Genomic DNA, 18,749 nt, shown 5'->3' with positions numbered 1-18,749 from the left:
GATTGCTTGGCTGCTGTCTGCCCCGGCGTAACCCACCCATGGAGGCCACTTCCAATGAGCATCGCAAGCCGCCCAACCAATTTAACCACCATCTCACCCCGGGATTCTGCAACGTTCAGTTGATGCGACGCAGGCCCAAGCCCGCGGAAGGCACGGCGAGGCACAGCCTTTGCTGATCGCTCGTTGTAGTGTGATAATATATATATCGCGCGGACGCAGGACAACCCTCCCTGTCTGACCCTTGCTCTCCCTCGATCTACCATTTCGATATCCACAATCTTTGCACATCTATCCTACTGCTTACTTGCCTTTTGACGGTGAGCAAGATGGACAAGCGCGAAGCCATCACGGCTTCCAATCTTGGACCCGTAGTGAGTCTACTCACTTGGATTATGGAGGCTGCAATAATCATGGCACTGAGTGTTAAATTCACATTGTCATACATTATTCCCGGAAACCGTCACAGGGAAGACATGACGCTATATCTAGCAACAGTGAGATGAGTCCCAGCGACAAGGCACACGTAATACTGGCGCAGACATGCTAATCGCAGTTGACCAGGCTTTCAACATCGGGTTCACAGTTGCGATATCCATTGCGGTTTCACAGGGAATAGGAAGACACCAGGAAACACTGTCTCTGGATCAATTAGAGTCCCTGCAGAAAGCAGTATATTCTGCCGACATTTTATTCCTCTTGGTCTTGAGCTCTGTGCAATTGTCAATTCTCATCTTTCTTTACGATCTCACACCGAAAGACTTTCACCGTTGGCTTATTTACGCAATGTTTGGGTTCGTTGCCGTGTTTACCACGACGTCTCTTTTTGTCGCCATCTTTTCATGTCGTCCATCTCGGGTTTGGGGCATCATGGGTGATCAATGCATCGATCAACTTTCCTTTTGGCAAGCGTATGCAGCTGTGAACATCCTGGTGGAAGCTGCTTTGATTCTCTTGCCAGTTTTCATGTTCTATCCTTTGGCCATGAGACCAGGGCGTAAAGCCACAGTGCTTGCCTGCTTCTCTGCTCGGCTTTTGTATGTATTGAGATGTTCCCGAGACGCTCAAAATTGATGTCACGAAGCTAATATTGAATAGTGTTATCGGAGCTTTATCATATCAGATATATGAAGCCCAGAGACTTAAATCGCCTCATGATCGGACCTTTGATGCTTGGAGATACCTCCTTTCGGTTGTAATTGTTCACGGAGTTTCCTTCATCACTGCCTGCATTCCGTACATTAGGCACCTGCTCATAAGTATGGAGTCGGGAATGATACAGACGGGGCATATCAAGCTACCTAGTAGACCTGGCGCCGACAGTGAAATTCCCCTTCGATACATCGCTTCGGACAAGGTCGACAATACATTATCCGGCAGTTCACACGCGAGCGCACAGAGGGCCAGCTTCGTCGCATGAAAAATGGCCATATCAAGAGGAAAGCAAAGAACTGCTTCAAGGACTCAATATCATGCCAGATTAACGGCAATAATCTTGGCCTCGCCAATCATTTTCCTGGGAAATGTTAGCATCAGCAAGGAGCGTCGCGTGGCGGTAGATGATTCATGTGGGAATCCATATTACGCACCGGCGTTACCACTGTCCAAGAAGCATTCACGATGGAATAGTCCAGACAAATGCATGCCAGGACAACTAATGAAAGCCATCATGGCCACTTGACAAGGCTAGGCCAGGCAGCTCTACCAAGAAGGATACCGAGTATCATATCACCAAGGGACCGAAGGGATGGAACAAGGACCAGTCTTCCTACTCTGCCTAGACGGTGATTGCCTCGGTGTTTGTTGCAAGCATTTGTTGATTTGCTAAGTCAGGCAATCAAGATGCTTACCGAGGGGTTTATTGCTTGAGCTAGTTTCAAGGCGTTGACCCCCCCTGTAAATAGCTGGGCTCGGTAGCGACTCTTTGTTTGTACAGTATTGGTTAGCGTGCTCCAATTGGCATCGCCCCGACACCTCTGGTCTCGAAAAAACACGGTACGTATTAATTTGTTCAAAGCATATGGCACAAAACGTGGCATTTTATTTCTGCGGTCGTTATAAACAGGACTATAGCTAAAGACAGTTATTTAGGTCTGCTATATAATATAAACTCGAATACATTAGAGTCAATATGGCACTTCCAGCAGAAATGGCACATTCCCTGACTAGGCCCCTTGATGAACGAACCCTGTCGGCTTTGCCACTCATGCGCAACAAGACGCATGGATGCAAAAGGTGCACACAAATCAATCGCTGAACGGCCCACTCAAAATATCGAGGATTTCTTTGGCAATCCAAGAATGCGTGAGTGTGGTCGGACTATATCACGTCAGCACGCTACACAGCAAATGCGAATGTCACAATAGCAGGCAGGATTATGGGTGATGACATACTGATATTCGTCCCAGTAAACACGAACTTGTGGATCCGTACATATGGTCTCTTCGGGTGTTTCGCGGTAGGCGCCCACCAAACAGCTGCCGTATTTGCCGAGGGGGTCAAATCCGTATTTCTGCGGATCCGCGTAGTAGTCGAAATCGTCGAAGAGTGGTCGCAGATCTAGATTAATGACAGATTCCGAAGTATAGCCATTTAATAATTCGGCCAAAGAATCCGTATACGACCGCAGTTGCTCGCGACCTAGATTGTCGGTAAAGAACCCGTACGGCAGCTCAGCCAAATCTGGCGACGCTATTGTCAAGATCCTGGCACCGGGGATCGCTTCCGTTAGCTCGTCCCGGGCTTGGCCTAGTGCTTGGTATGACTGAGAAGCACTGATGTTCGGGTTGAAGAAGACGTCGTTTGCGCCAGCAAACAAAACAAACAGGGGCGTTGAAATGGCAGCCGTATCATTATCCGAGAAGGATGTGCCGTCAGGAGCCACCTTCTCTATGAACGATGCGACCTGGTCCACGACTGAAGGAACCGGAATGGTTGAGCCATTTCCAGTATATCCCTGCACCAGCTCGTTGGATGTTGTTGCACCTCCTACGGCATAGTCGTACAGCGGGATGCTAAGGTTGCCCGCCACATACTCGGGCCAAACTGGTCCATTGGAGAAACGGCCACCGTTACTTGCGGCAGCCAAGGTCAGTGGTTGTTTTGTACAGATTTGCAGATTGGCGCAATATCTTACTAGGGGGGAGTCGGCGGCCACGTGCCATTGGAGATTCGGTATGCACCATCGCCTAGGAGCCCATGATCAGTTCAAGAGGATTCCGACAGCCAAGACCAGTGCGATTCAGACGAACCATTATCACTGAATGAGTCTCCAAATACCACGATTCCAGAGAAGGATTGGCTAGCACCTCGGCGTATGGGAGAAGCAGAGATGCTTGGCAGCGCGAGGGCCGCAACTAGGATGAGAAACATGTTTCCAAATATGATGGTGTTTGCAGTGAGGCTCCTAAAATCAGACGACGATATCCCTCATTTATGTATTCTACACACACCTTTACCCAGAGTCAACAAGAGCAGACAGGAGCTGCCTCGGCCCGGGAATAAATTTTCGAGCAGCACTATTTGCAAGCTGAAAATCCTTCCGATCGTCGCATGAGTGGTGTGAACAAGGATTCAAGAAGGGATATCAACTTGATTGCAGTGTAAAGTCAGGAAGTATGCAATACCATGTTCCCGGGTTGTGTAGCCCTTGCTTTGCGATGCATCGGGGTGTAAGCAAGCGTGATTTTTAGGGCACTTTAAATCCGAGATAAGCCAGACTACGGTCCGATCCAGGCATGGTTTCCGTCCTCGCTCCGGCCATGGGTTGGCCTTTTGGATCCCAGTCAAGTGACGCCGCCCAAGGTAGTTTTTTGCTTTTGAGGGTAATTGCCCCGATCCCATTCGCGTCCTTCAAAGACAAGGTGACTGAAAGTTTCCGTGCTTCAAATAGAGGATAAACGTCGCTTGCACCTTCAATTAAGACAAGGAGTCGGAGTCGTTTACTGTGGTCGCTTGTTTCACCCCCCGCGCACCGTCAAATTAGGTTCCACTCAAACCCCCGCGCTGCTGCGTCTGCAGGTACTGGTGAACACGGAATACACTGTCGTTGTCCCTCGAATATTTACCACTAACCACAACAAAAACACACGAATAGTTACTTGCTGTACCAATTGTAATAGCATAGACTAGAGCAGAATAAAAGCATTTGCTATGGTGCTTGTATTTGAAATTATTCAAATTTGCAAAAGCGGAGGAGGCTGTCTGGGGAGTGTTATTGCCGGCAGTGCGGACGACAAGGGCATATTTATCGGTGGCAGTATTATGCAGATCCAAGACCAATTTCCACCGTGGCCTTGCAGATTATACACTTGAATTAGTGGTGCTATGAGTAAATATCCTGATGATGCTCAAAATAGTATCAGCGACTTGTTGATACCTTGATGCGTTGCGGTTTGTACAAATCCTCCAAAGTAAGTTGACCTTCCCGGGGACTAGTGCATCCAGCCGACCAGCCGCCACGAGGGTATCCATATAATATATATGCGCAATGCTCGATACTAGTCTCTTGTTCCCCTGCCTAGAGCCTTATTTTCGTTTAAGAGAAAAAGGCAGACTCTTTAAACGTCGTGGCAGTACCTTCCAAGGTACGTCAGCCAGTCTCCACGTAGAAAGGTTTCACCAATCCCGCCGAGAATAAACAGAAGCCGAGAATCAAATACATAATAATCATATCCATGGCGACGATTGCCGTCAGCGAAGGCATTTGGATAAATGAAATCAAAAAGTCTGGAGGAGAGTGCATAATATGGATTCGATTCCCACATTCCCGCAGGCGTTTCACGGAAAGCTGACAAGAATTGCCGGTCTTTGCCCCTTTAACCATATCGAAGGCAGATAAACATACCGAAGGCAGCCTATAATCGTGAATAAAAAAGGAAAGACCCCGAGTATAAATCGGCGCGAGTTTAGAATCGTGGACCCTGTAGCCGGGCAATGCTAGGTACATCAAGGTGTATGCACGCACCTTATTGCGGCACCAAGAAGAAGCTTTCCAACGACCCAGACTAGCACCCGCTAACCACGGCTAGGATTGTTCTTCAGTGGTTCCAATAACAGCCAGAATTCACTTCCCATCCAGAGTTTGCCCGCCACAGAGAAGTCTCATGAAATTGTCGCGACAAGCGATAGTCCACGACCTCGCCGCTCGCTGACTTAATCGGCGGTTCCTGCTCAATCATTTATATGATGCATTGCACCATAATGCATAAGAGGAGGCCATTGGTCGACAGAATTCATTTATCCTTCGTTACTTCGTGCATGCAGAAGGATTTCACACATGAAGCATTGCGACAGATCTCAGGAGCACAGGTCGCCTCTGATAGAGACGTCCAAAGATGAACAGGCGGTCGCTATATAACACTTTACAGACTCCCAATCCGTGAATGCGATGCGAATGGAACTTCCAATCTCCTAAACCCCCACGGCTTGATTCCTAGTGCGGGTTGACTTGCGTTGAGTATAATAGCTTGGAAGATTCATGCTGGCCAATGGTGGCAGAAAACTCTGGGAATATTCGTTGGAGACTGGAAGCTGATTTTTCAACTCAAGACTTTTGGCTCATTGCTCCATAATTCCAACGCTACATAAGTGGCGTGACAATGACATTCATCTCACAGGTCTTCAAATCGTGAATAATTACGAATGGATTAGTCTTGCATCATATTGCGCGTAAGGCATTCCATGAGATTCCTTGTGAGAGTTCCGCTAGCCAAGCTAGGTCTGGAGCCGAGTATAATAGCTTCAGCTTACGCAGGAGACAAGTTACGTGGACACCACCTTTTCGGATCTCGTTGCCATAACTCTCGGAGTTCTCGGAACTATGAATGATCGCAACGAAACAGAATCCAGTCACATGTATAATTCATATTCTCAAGCCCAAGACCAGCCAGGCAATGCCAGGCTGCATCGGGGTGGGCGAATAGCGACTTGAGACTCTTGCGACGCAATCCCCGCTTGATTGCATCGTTCATTGTGAAGGAATCTTTTGGTCGATCACTCCCGTTCAAGACAGCGGCTGCATTGTGGTGCTCCGGATAAGGACTTCTTGATCCAATTGGGTGTCTGCGAGACAGCTTGGTTGGGCACCGCACCTCGATTGTATGACAGCTCAACTTAGTATCGCCTTTCATTGGCTGCTTGCAAGAGACGGCGTTTTCCATTAAGCTCAATTAAGTGTGACTACCCACAAAATTAGTCATACCCGATATGGACATGGTAGTTGAAAGAGTATAAAATATATAGACATTTGATTGGGAGTATACTTCTACTTGATATAGCTTTCCATGCTGGCGCGTCGTGACAACTAGACCTAGATTTGGGATGGGTTTCTTTCTTTCCGGTTGGATACCTGTTTCGTAGTTGGACTATCCCGTTCAATATTCATTTGCAACTCTAGGATAGGCTATACCGAAGAATCTACTAGTAGCCAGTTGGAAATATTTCGCGAGCTGAACCTTTAGCTGCCTTCTATCTTGAGCTGTTAGTTACTGGGCGACATTGAATGGGCCGGCAATCCTTTCTGACTATGGCCTTCTCCCAAAGGTTGCTGCCTGCCTACATGGGACCATGGTTCTAACAAACTTTATTCATGAAGATGGCAGCTGAAGTACGTCCCAAGATTTCTTCTTCCCCGGTTGATTTTGAGTTTGAGAATGAGGAGGGATCTACCTGATCGTGGGAGTTTGACTCCTCATTTCCATGCCGACGGCAATTCGTGCAATCCATGACCACTTGTGGTCTGGACAGACGCAGAGGGTGACCGACGGACATTTAGACTCTTCGTATATATAGAAGGATGTTTCGCAATAGATTCAGTTGATTTAACTTTGTGACTCTACCACAGGAAATCTTGTCAATTATTTCTTTCACTCCAAAATTTTATTATACAATCACATACAGATTCTGCAAAGATGACTGTCAAAAACGGCACCCGTTTTGACTTCATCGTTGTCGGCGGAGGTACGGCTGGCGGTATTGTGGCCGCTCGCCTAGCCGAGAACCCCAACGCTCAGATCTTGGTTATTGAAGCAGGTACTGCCGACTCCATCAACCTTGATGAGATCCGCACACCATCGTCTGCCATGAGTCTGCGTAATGGCAAGCATGATTGGGCATTCAAGACTACTATGATCAAGAGGGATGATTATGAGCGCGTCGAGAAACCCAATACCCGTGGCAAGGCCCTAGGTGGTAGCTCGGCCTTGAACTATTTCACCTGGGCCCCTGGATCCAAGGCCACGTTCGACTTGTGGGAAAAGTACGGTGGTAAAGAGTGGACATGGGAACCCCTTGTTCATTACCTTCGCAAGAGTGTCACCTACTACGACGATGCAGGTGTCTACCCCAAAGAGCTTCAGAAGATTGGTGGCGGTGGTCCCATCCCAATCGCCCACGCGGAACTCATCCCAGAGATGCAGCCTTTCCGTGACCTCATCACCAAAGCATGGACATCTACTGGCCATCCCATCACCGAGAACATCTTTGATGGCACGATGCGCGGCTTGACGCACAGTGTCAACACCATCTACCAAGGTCGCCGTACAGGTAGCTTTTTGGCTGTTGCCAACAAACCGAACATCACCATCATGGGCCACACTCACTCCAAGAGGCTCATCATTGATGAGGTGGGCAAAGTTGTTCAGGGCGTCGAAGTTATCCTTCCATCTGGGGAGGAATTGAAGCTTTAAGCTACTCGTGAAGTCATCATTTCCGAAGGCGTATTTGAGACCCCCAAATTGTTGATGCTAAGTGGCATTGGACCAGCAGCAGAGCTGAAGAAACACAACATTCCCGTCATTGTCGACTCTCCACATGTCGGCAAAAATCTGCTGGACCATCCTGGTGTACCATTCGTTCTCCAAGTCAAGGACGGGTATGGAATGGATGACTACATTCTCCGCCACAACACAGATCAACATGGTGAAGCACTCAAGGCCTATGGTGAAGGGAAACATGGTGGCCCTTTGGGGTCTGGCTTCCTGGAAATGGTTGGGTTTCCCCGTATTGATGAGTACTTGGAAAAGGTTCCCGAATATCGAAGGGCAAAGGCCTCCAACGATGGCAAAGATCCTTTTTGCCCAGATGGACAACCTCATTTTGAACTCGATTTTGTCTGTCTGTTTGGCAGCGCCTTCCAGTGGCACTATCCGACACCAGCCAAAGGCAACTACCTGACGGTCATGGTCGATCTTGTCCGGCCAGTATCCGAGCCAGGAGAGATCACTCTCAACAGCACCGACCCTTTGCAGCAAGCGAACATCAACCTGAACTACTTCAATAATGACCTTGATGTCATCGCTATTCGAGAGGGTATTCGCTATGCTTACGATATCCTCAAGTACAGTGATGCCTTCAAGGATGTCGTCATTACTGAATATCCATTCCCCATGCCCCTGCACGACAACGACTTGATGAACAGAACTGTTTTGGACCGTTCTCAGACCTCATTCCACCCTTGTGGCACCGCCAGACTCTCCAAAGACATCAAGCAGGGAGTTGTCGATCCCGGTCTGCGAGTTCATGGCATCAAGAACTTGCGTGTCATTGATGCATCTTGCATCCCGGAGATCCCCGACTGCAGAATCCAGAACTCTGTCTATGCTGTGGCGGAAAAAGGTGCCGATGCTGTCAAGGCTGATCATAAAGACTTTTACTCTTGAAAAATGACGATAAACTCTCATGTTCTTAGCTTTCCGAATGGTTTTGGTTGATAGTTATTTGAGTTGACTACCCAGGACTTTACTTTGTTGCGATTGGCAATGTGTGAATCTTGTAGATGGAGCTATCGCTCACATTCCAAACCTCCCGAGTGCCTAGTTTCTCGGACATAAATAACTTCGAGCAATCTTCAACACTAAGAGTCAATTCGAGATGTCATGTCATCCTATCAGGGACAATTAAATACTTGATCACGTCTACTATAAAACAGCAACGCCAAATTGATGATTCGACCTCAGCTCTCGACTTTGAGCCATGTCCCCCACTTGCTCGCCATGACCGGCAGTGGTGTAGAGTTATTGTTATTTGGCTTGTTTCTGCAGCCGACAGGTGTGCAATTTCCCAGGAGCAACTCTTCGGTCTTGATGATTGTGATGAACCAGTCTATTATGCAAATGTCTCAATTATGAAACTGGTATGAAAGCCAGTTGGTAGGCTCCTTGCAAAATTAGTAGGCTTCGTGCAAAGCAACATGCAGAATCCGTTTAGATCTGAACTCGGAGCCACTTGTCATGGAGGGTTGTATTACGCTCGTTTATGGCTTCAAACACTTGACGACAATGAAACCTATTTCATGGGAATCTAGATGGCAATAATAATCGCCACTACATATATTGCGCCGTATCTGCCATATCCACTCTATTAGCCTAGCTACTAGTATGGAGCTTTATATTTTGGTCTGCTGGCGCAATAGCCAGATACGACAGTTATAAGCTCCGGTTCGCGCTGTTGCGCATAGTCTAGGTATAAGTCGTTTTACACTACCAGAATAAAGGGCATAGGTTCGAACCCCAGAATGGCCATCCGATACAAAACCCAAAACCCAGAACACCAGAACAAATCACAAAATAGATCATCAGAACAACCGATCACCAGAATATTAAAATAAACCACTAAAACAACCGATCTCTCAGATCCAAAGGGGAACTTCTAATTCTCCGTAGGTCCAGAGCCCGCCTACCAGCATATAGAGCCTTTAGATCGCAATTATTTTCACGATCTGGGGGGGTGTATTGCGCCATATCTGCTATATCCACATTATGAGCCTAGTTACCAGTATGGAGCCATATATTTTGGTCTGCTAGCGCAATAGCCAGATAGATCATAGGATAGTTATAAGCTCCGGCTAGCGCTGCTGCGCATTGTCCACTTCCAAATAGGTTCGATCTCCGGATACTTAGTATCACCAGATTTTCCAGACACCAGGCAACGCCAGCTAGGGTTGCAGGCGTCGCCGCAAGATCGGGTCGTACAAATGAAAGGCTAGACTCAAGGCCCCGGCTTGCTACTTTTTACTTCCTATTCTATTAAACCACAATTGTCTTCCCGATCTAAGTTGATATATTGCGCCGCATCTACCATATCCGTACCATTAGCCTAGCTACTAATATAGAGCTTTACATTTTAGTCTGCTGGCCAGATACGACAAATATATAATCCTGGTCCGCTCTGCGGGGCAGCGCGCACCTCCTCTACTTCCGGGATTTCTCAACATTCCATTCCCCATTTTCCCAAAATTTTACTTGTCAACCCAGCGTATACCATGGCGGCAAAATCTAGAGGGTATGAGCCACTTCGAGAAGACTCTCCAGAAAGATGCCTCTCAAATACGTCGGATATTCCAGAGCTCCCACATAGTCGCCGGCGCACCTTTACCTTGGGAGTTAAACAAATGACAATTATTGTTTCAATCCTCATTCTTTCACTAGCGACAAACATTTTTCTTGGTTCCAAGATCAGACTATCATCTTGTGATAGAGAACATACCTCTTTTATGGTATGGTTGGTCACCGGACCCATTGTACGTGTTCCAACGTTTCCGATATTGGCAGCGGGCATCAACCGTGATATCCCAATGCAGATCTACCCAACAACGAAGTATACGGGCTAAAACATCACAGAGGTCAGGGCACTCTGGGAAGAATACAGTGGCGACCCTGGGGTTGTTGCTTTGCCGACCGCTTCCGTTGAAGAAAAAGGGCTTAAACAAGCCATGAGGTTTCCATGGGATGAAGATAAGGGTGTCTACTTGCTTCAAGGATTTCACAACTTGCACTGTTTGGTCTATATTCCGTCGTCGATGGTTTCGCATTTGATCGCGTCTCCAAAGCAACAGCTTACTACGGCCAACGGTACTGACAATGCGACTAGCGTACTCTGTATCGATACATCATGTACACGGAGACTGGCCAGCCAAACCACATTGCCTATTCTCATGCTTTGCATTGCTTGGACCAATTACGGCAAGATGTTATTTGCAATGCAGATGATACACCTCGATGGGCGGGTGATCAGGTCCCAGTAGGAACGGGCGCTGGATAGGTTCGCATGTGTAAAAACTGGAGCAAACTTGAAGAATGGGCACTCAAGAACACGGCCTGTTTCCGCCACGAGGACGAGGTCCCAGGGCCATTGACTGAGCGGTTCAAGTCATGTCCTGACGGTCGCATATTGTGGCCACTGGACAATGGCACAAGTTGAATTACCAGGTAAACTGCTGCTGTATGAGATAACGCACCGCTTAGAGGGTTTGGGGTCGATAAGAAAGAATAGAAGGGAATATGCAAGCGAACCGATTACGAAGAGTGATGATGAGCGTTATGGATAACGGAGGTTCACTGATTTGGCAGTGCGTCGCACAGGGCTTGCTTTGGTGTTTCCACACATTTGGCCTGGTCGACAGGGCAGGCTTTACTCTCCGGGAAGATCCACGCAGAATTGCTGTTAGCTCGTACATCTCTCCAAAGTAAGAAGCTGGGGTGACGTGTTACTGTTATGCTGCATTATAAGACACCAACAACCTTTACGCCGATGCTGTCAGTGTAACCCTGTAATGTTACGACCCTTGCCAAATCAGTCCCGTAGCGGGCGCTGCGGCAAGCAACCACAGCCCTACCGGGACGTATCAGTGTGACACAGACGGCCAAGGCCCAAAAGGTCTCCAACCACTTTTAGCGGCGCATCAATCTTTCAGGGTCGCATGAGCACAAATGAATGTTTCTCTCGCATGCTGCGACTGCTGGCCTTGAACTGGTTACCACACACCCACAGAAAACGTTGACGGTCATCGATTGAAGGTCAAGTCTTCCTAGGGATTGAAAACTACAATGTCAGAAAAGCCTAGCGAGTCTGTGCCGGCTGGAGGCCTAGAAGAGGTCCCAGTCATCGAGCAGACACATGAAGAAGCCCCAAAGGAAGATCTGTTTGCCTGGCTACAAACGCTAGGTGCATTCGTTCTGAACTTGAACACATGGCAAGTTTTCAATTCCTTGCATGTCGCCAAAATATGTTTAGTGCTGCTAACATGACGGCTCAGGGGCTTGATGAATGCTTATGGAGTTTTTCAAACTTTTTACCAGCTCGACTTTCTGAGCTCCTACAGCTCCTCCCAGATCGCGTGGGTCGGGTCGACGCAGGCCTTCCTACTGTTTCTAGTCTCTATAGTCGCTGGCCCAATTTTCGACTCCGGTCACCTCAAGTCTCTTTTGTGGACTGGCTCAGCTGCACTGGTCATTGGTGCGTTTCTTGTGAGCATCACGAGTCAATATTATCAGGTGCTGCTCACGCAGGGCATCCTGATGGGACTTGGGCTGGGATGTTTGTATCTTCCCGCGCCCGCAGTCGTCTCTCAGTACTTCCACCGACATGCGGCTCTTGCTATTGGCGCGTCGTCGACAGGCAGTGCACTGGGTTTGTGTTGCTTTTCTATCGGTCCTACAGAGATCAACCAGACTAACATACTCTAGGTGGTGTCATTTACCCCATTATATTCTCTCAACTCGAGCCACGGGTTGGTTTCGGCTGGGCCACGAGAGCCTTAGCTTTTGTCATCCTAGCAACGTCTCTGATTCCCGTCATGGCAATGAAATCTCGATCCAAGCCTCAGCCGCTTCGCAATCACAGCCTTATCGATCGTCAGGCATTCCGTGACGCGCCTTACCTTTTGCTTAACCTCGGACTTTTTTTCGGCTTTATGGGTCTTTATATTGTTTTTTACTATCTAGAGCTATTCGCCCTTGACCGAACCGACTCCTCAACGACTTTGTCCAAATATTTCCTTGTGATAGTTAACGGAAGCTCGCTAGCTGGGCGCCTCATTCCTGGGTACTATGCTGATAAGATTGGTTCTGTTAATGTACAAGGGATTGTGGCCATTTTAAGTGCTATCCTTACATTTTGCTTGTTGGTCATTGAAACGGCGCCTTCGATAATTGTGTTTAGCGTCCTCTACGGATTCTCCGCTGGGGCTTTTATGGGCCTGCCGGCTGCGAGCATCGTAACGTTGTTGGCCGATAAGATCAAGATCGGAACTCGGATAGGAATGACGCTGGCCTTTGTGGGCTTTGGGCTTTGGGGTGCTTGTGAGTAATCCGATCGCTGGGGCAATTCTGGGGGCGGGTCAAAATTGGGCTGGATTGATTGTGTGGTGTGGCGCGCTGCTTATCGCTTCCGCTCTATGTATGGTTGCTGCGCGCATTCTCAAGGTTGGACCCAGGCTGTTGACGGTTATTTAGATACTAGTCAGTAGTCTCGCAGTAGATATTGCTGTAAGCTGGCAACAGTCTTCATCTCATTTCATTATCACTAAGTTCGTTGCGCATTGGATTGTGTAACGGATCATTTCCACACTCGTAGGCCATAATCTTTTGAACCTACGGCGTTTTGAACAATGAAAAGTCCTCTCGTCCGCCGCGCATCCAATACACACCCAACGGCGAGCAGTATCATTATCAATCCTTCTCCACAGGAAACGGCCTATTAAGAATGCATCTCCAGCTGATATATATATACGGGAACAGCATTATGGGGCCTCGGCGGCTATAAAATATATCGAAGGGTTTCCAGCGATTAAATTGTGCTGTACAAGAGATTTCGAAAGGTATTTAAAGACGCCGAGAATGGCAAATGTAAACTTTCTTACCTATTTATAAGCAGAATACTAAGCTATATGATGGCTCATGCAGATGGAGATGATGCTATGGCTCCAGAGATATTCAACGGCACACAAACACTAGTTTTCCAAACGTCTCTCCCTTAAGTCCTCACTGGCATGTATCTCATGTACGAGCTGTGAAATGTTTAGCCAGGGTGTTCAGCATGCTGCCGTCCTTGAACCATTCAATCTGCAAATCATTGAATGTATGGCTGAGGTTAATGATGAATGCTTCACCATTGCTTGGATGAACAGTCATTGGAATTGGTTTGCCAACCTCCAAGTGTGTGCACCCAATATCAATCTATTTGCGATTAGCTTAATTCGGATGATTCCTTTTTCTTTTATTGAGTGTGTATACTTACTAAGTCATCAGGCTTGACGCGGTCATAATCAGATGGATCCGCAAATGTCAATGGAAGAATTCCTTGTTTTTTCAGGTTAACTTCATGAATCCGGGCGAAGGACCTGGCAACAACAGCAAAACCTCCAAGATGTCGAGGCTCCAAGGCAGCATGTTCCCGAGAACTTCCCTCGCCGTAATTCCAATCACCAACAACTACCCATCGAATACCCCTAGCCTTGTAGTCACGCGCAACTTCAGGAACGCCATCCCAAGCTCCAGTGAACCTATTGAAAACTCTGTTCACCATACCATTTGCTGCGCTCGTAGCGCCAATTAGCAGATTATTCGAGATATTGTCCAGATGCCCGCGATATTTCAGCCAAGGACCAGCGGCGGAAATATGATCCGTTGTCGTTTTTCCTTGGGTCTTGATAAGGATTGGCAGACCTTTTGCATCTCGTTTATCCCATGCGTCGAAAGGCGTCAGAGCTTGCAATCTTTCCGACCCGGGCGAGATCCGTATTTCGACTGATCTACGGTCGACCGGAGGCCCTTGGTACACATCGTGAACCAATTCAAAACCTGAGTCAGGCAAACCATTGGTATCCGTTGGAGGCCTGAGGACAAATTCATCACCGTCCTTGTCTGTGAGCTTGTCGATAAGGGGATTAAAGGACAAGGTTCCGGCAATGGCCATGGCGACCACCACGTCAGGCGATGCCACAAAGGAGTGAGTTGCGTGGTTACCGTCATTGCGTCCTGAAAAGTTTCGATTATACGAAGAGATAATTGAGTTCGGTTCCCCATCCTTCGTGTCTTGACGACGCCACTGGCCTATACAGGGACCACAAGCGTTTGCCAAAATCGTTCCGCCGAACTCTTCAAACGTTTGAAGCTGGCCGTCACGCAACATAGTAGATCGAATTTGTTCAGAGCCTGGAGTAATAGTAAATGCTGCTTTTGCTTTGATGCCATGGTCGAGGGCATCACGAGCTATGGAAGCTGCACGAGACATATCCTCGTATGAAGAGTTCGTGCAGGATCCGATCAAGCCGACATGAAGTTTGTCGGGCCATTCGTTGGTTTCAACAGCCTGGGCGAATTTGGAGATTGGTGTAGCTAGATCTGGAGTGAACGGGCCATTGATATGCGGTTCGAGCTCTGATAGATTGATTTCAATCATTTGGTCGTATTCGGCGCCCTCATCGGCTCGCAGTTTCGAAGCATAAGCTCGAGCAAACTCACCCACAAATTGTCGTTGTGTAGCGGCTAGATAATCGTACATTCGGTTGGTGAAGGGGAATATGGACGTTGTTGCTCCAATCTCTGCTCCCATGTTACATATTGTTGCCATTCCAGTGGCAGAAATGCTCTCAACACCCGGCCCACAGTATTCGATAATCGAGCCAGTTCCTCCCTTGGAGGTCAAGATACCAGCAACCTTGAGAATTACGTCCTTCGGCGAGGTCCAACCGGATAATTCACCTATGAGCCTGACGCCGATCATTCTTGGGGCTTTGAGTTCCCAAGGCAGGTCGGCCATGATCTCTACACCGTCGGCACCACCTACACCGACAGCTCCCATTCCAAGTCCGCCGGCATTCGTCGTGTGTGAATCCGAGCCGACAAGTAGACCGCCGGGGAAAGCGTAGTTTTCGAGAAGAATTTGGTGAATAATGCCCGATCCAGGCTTCCAGTAGCCGATACCATATTTGGAACAAGCGGAAGAAAGGAAATCATAAATTTCTTTATTCTCGGCGTGTGCGCGACTGAGATCTTGCGTGCCTCCTTCGGAAGCCTGAATCAAGTGATCGCAATGTATCGTTACAGGCTTAGCTGTGGATTCGAGCCCTGAGGACATGAACTGCAAAAGAGCCATTTGAGCCGAAGCATCTTGGAAAGCGACACGGTCAGGGCGTAGGCGAAGATAGGAAGTCCCTCGCTCTATATCCTGGTTATAAGGATCGTCCAAATGTGAATACAGAACCTTTTCGGCGTAGGTCAAAGGTCGATGTAAACGGCTGCGTACAACGAGAAGATTCTCTGACATCTTTTTATATTCAATAAAACTGTCATCCTCCCAGTTGTTCTGCCGGACCTGTCGTTTTTATTATACAAAGTTAGTTGTCCATAGCTTTTGACAAATCATTTCTCACCTGAGCCGATGTGTGAAGGGGGAACTGAAGACGAGATGATCGAGGAAGCATTGAAAGTTGTCTGAGTTGATCTCTAGTCTACAAAAGAGAGGTGCTGAAGAGCGACTATATACCCAAGCAGGTGATCTGCGGTGGGTACTGACTACGTCAGTACGACATCATTATGCACATCCAGTCGCCTAGAAGGATTAAAATGTGGTTGAGGATTCCTAACTTACGCGTCGATCAAGCGAAACGCTTGAGAAAGAGGCTATGGTGTGAGACCTTTTCAGGACTGAGGCGCCAAACAGCTTCCGTGCGGAAGTGTTATACGGCACGGCACGGCGACAGGTAAACATCGCCAGGCTTTGATGTTTCTCCTGAATGCATGAGAAACAGAAAAACGGAGCCAAAAAGATAACCGTACGAGGAAGGATGCGGACGGATCAGACTAAGTGGCCGTGTCTGTGCGGATCTTTCATATGATGGTAAGCTCCGATCAAGTATGCAATAGATTGATCGCAGCCGGCAAAAACATAGTTCATAGCGAGGAGAGTTGCGACCGTAAGTAGTCCTGCTTACACATCAAATGGACGAACTGAGCCGCAGAAAAGCTCAATAACAATATTCGGGAAGGTCCCGGAGTTTGCTAGCTGCACTGGATCGCGCCGAAAGCTCGGAGAGATCCAGTATAATAGTGCGCCTTCGAAACTACCCACCGATTATTCACCCCCACCTACCTACTATCTAGTGGCGTCGCTTGGATCCATTCCACTCCGGGTCGGTCCAGTCGTGATCCTAGTTTGCGAACAATCAAATGTGGCTGTTGAGTCGAGCACCGCGGATTACATTCAGGAACTTCCCGGATGACGGCCGTTATTGGATGTGTCGGGTTGGCCCGGTAAATTGTCGTAAGCTGCCTTGACAGGCTCGACGAATAATCTCGTGACCGCAATTCAAATTGCAACAAAGTCTAAGCCGAGCACCTTCTTTTGCTTCAAATTCTCTAATATTCACAGCTATTCATCATGACAATGTCAATGAAACTTGAGCCAGTGTCCGCGCCACTGCCGGGAGTGCCCACGAAGCGGCAGACTCCCTGGTCGAACCTCGCTGTTGGAGCCATGATACAGATTTTTCAATGTAAGCCGGGTTTCGTCGATGCATTCTATCGTTGCCGTGCACCGAAGTGTGCAGAATGCAACACCATCGCTGGTCAGTGCGTAGACACTGATACATTTCCACAGCATCGTCGCTTGGTCAACCTTTCGAGGTTCTAAAGACCCACGTGAGTTATTGACATGTCCTTTCCGTAGACAGTACTGAGACTGGTCATGATATTGATTCACAGTGTGTAGGTTGCAGCTCATAGAAGCGATACGCTTCGAGAGGCCATACAAAAGACATGGGCACGAGGAGGCATAGCTGGATTTTATCAGGGATTGATCCCTTGGGTGTGTTGCGACCTAAATGACACCACCACTTTCAGAGCCTTTGCACCACTAACACCTTGGCGCTTGAAAACTCATAGGCTTGGATAGAAGCCTCGACCAAAGGTTCTACCCTGATATTGGCATCCGCTGAAGCTGAATACTATTCCAAGACGTACCTCAACGCAAGCCCTGGTGCTGGTGGAGTGATAGGAGGTGTTGCTGGAGGAGCGGCACAAGCCTACGGTTCCATGGGTGAGTAAGCCCTATGCTACAGCTACACATCCACTTCAGTTCAATCGTTCCGCCCGCTGCCCCCTATTTTAAACAAACCCCCCCTTCTTTATTTTCCCTCCCTCCTTTCTCAGTGCACAACCTAAAAAGAACAGGTTCCACAACATGTATGAAAACTATTGAAGTTACCCGTTCAAAGAACGTGCAACTTGGAGTATTGGATCGTAGCACCACGGCGATATTTGCAGACATTCTTAAGACACAGGGCATTCGCGGTATATATCGAGGTGTCAATGCCGTTGCCCTTCGACAAATCACGGGCTGGTCCTCCAGAATGGGCATCTCAAGATTCAGCGAGGAGAAGATCAGAGCATTGAGGGGTAAGAAGAAGGGTCAAAAGACGTCTTTTGCTGAAAAGATTCTGGCATCATCTATTGGTGGCGCACTTAGCTGCTGGAATCAGCCTTTCGAGGTGAGACTTTCTTTCGCATCACTTCGAAGCAAACTGGTGAAATTATTTGTGTTGACTATATTGACGGTTGGAATTTCCATTATAAACTCCTCCCCAGTCTATGAACTTTCCCTTCTTCATGAACCTTTCGTCGATATTTTTATGATTGAATACTGATCCTTTGCTTATAGGTCTTGCGGGTAGAAATGCAGTCCATGACCAAAGACCCCAAGCGACCAGCGAATATGACGATGCTATCCACTGCAAAGTATATCACTCAGACCTCTGGCCCTCTCGGTCTCTTCCGTGGCATAGTACCAAGAATAGCGGTTGGTGTTTGGTCGACTATTTGTATGGTTGGGTTTGGGGACATGGCCAAAGAAGCAATGGCTTCTTTGAATCGCTGATGTGCCATATTGTGCTTTATGTGAAGAAGAAGGATAGATGAAACCGTTGATCGGAGTACACATCATTTTGCAGGTTCATGATCCTATCATAAGCCAAG

At 47.9% G+C, this 18,749-nt stretch overlaps 2 protein-coding genes across 2 annotated transcripts; one reads left to right on the top strand and one right to left on the bottom strand.

Moving 5' to 3' along the window:
- Positions 1–13,772: 13,772 nt before the first annotated feature.
- PFICI_11490 (Aconitate hydratase) lies at positions 13,773–16,044 on the bottom strand (the record flags this gene model as incomplete). Its single annotated transcript, XM_007840071.1, has 2 exons — positions 13,773–13,952; positions 14,014–16,044. 2 exons carry the CDS (start codon positions 16,042–16,044, stop codon positions 13,773–13,775), a joined length of 2,211 nt encoding a protein of 736 aa, XP_007838262.1.
- Positions 16,045–17,157: 1,113 nt separating this feature from the next.
- On the top strand, positions 17,158–18,651 carry PFICI_11489 (Mitochondrial DNA replication protein YHM2; the record flags this gene model as incomplete). Its single annotated transcript, XM_007840070.1, has 6 exons — positions 17,158–17,272; positions 17,377–17,417; positions 17,488–17,583; positions 17,661–17,814; positions 17,949–18,265; positions 18,436–18,651. 6 exons carry the CDS (start codon positions 17,158–17,160, stop codon positions 18,649–18,651), a joined length of 939 nt encoding a protein of 312 aa, XP_007838261.1.
- Positions 18,652–18,749: the final 98 nt, after the last annotated feature.

The sequence above is a fragment of the Pestalotiopsis fici genome (genome assembly GCF_000516985.1).
Source record: "Pestalotiopsis fici W106-1 unplaced genomic scaffold PFICI_Scf_9, whole genome shotgun sequence".
NCBI lineage: Eukaryota > Fungi > Ascomycota > Sordariomycetes > Amphisphaeriales > Sporocadaceae > Pestalotiopsis > Pestalotiopsis fici.
Note: the sequence above shows the minus strand (reverse complement) of the source record. Positions and strands in the feature narration are given on the sequence as shown.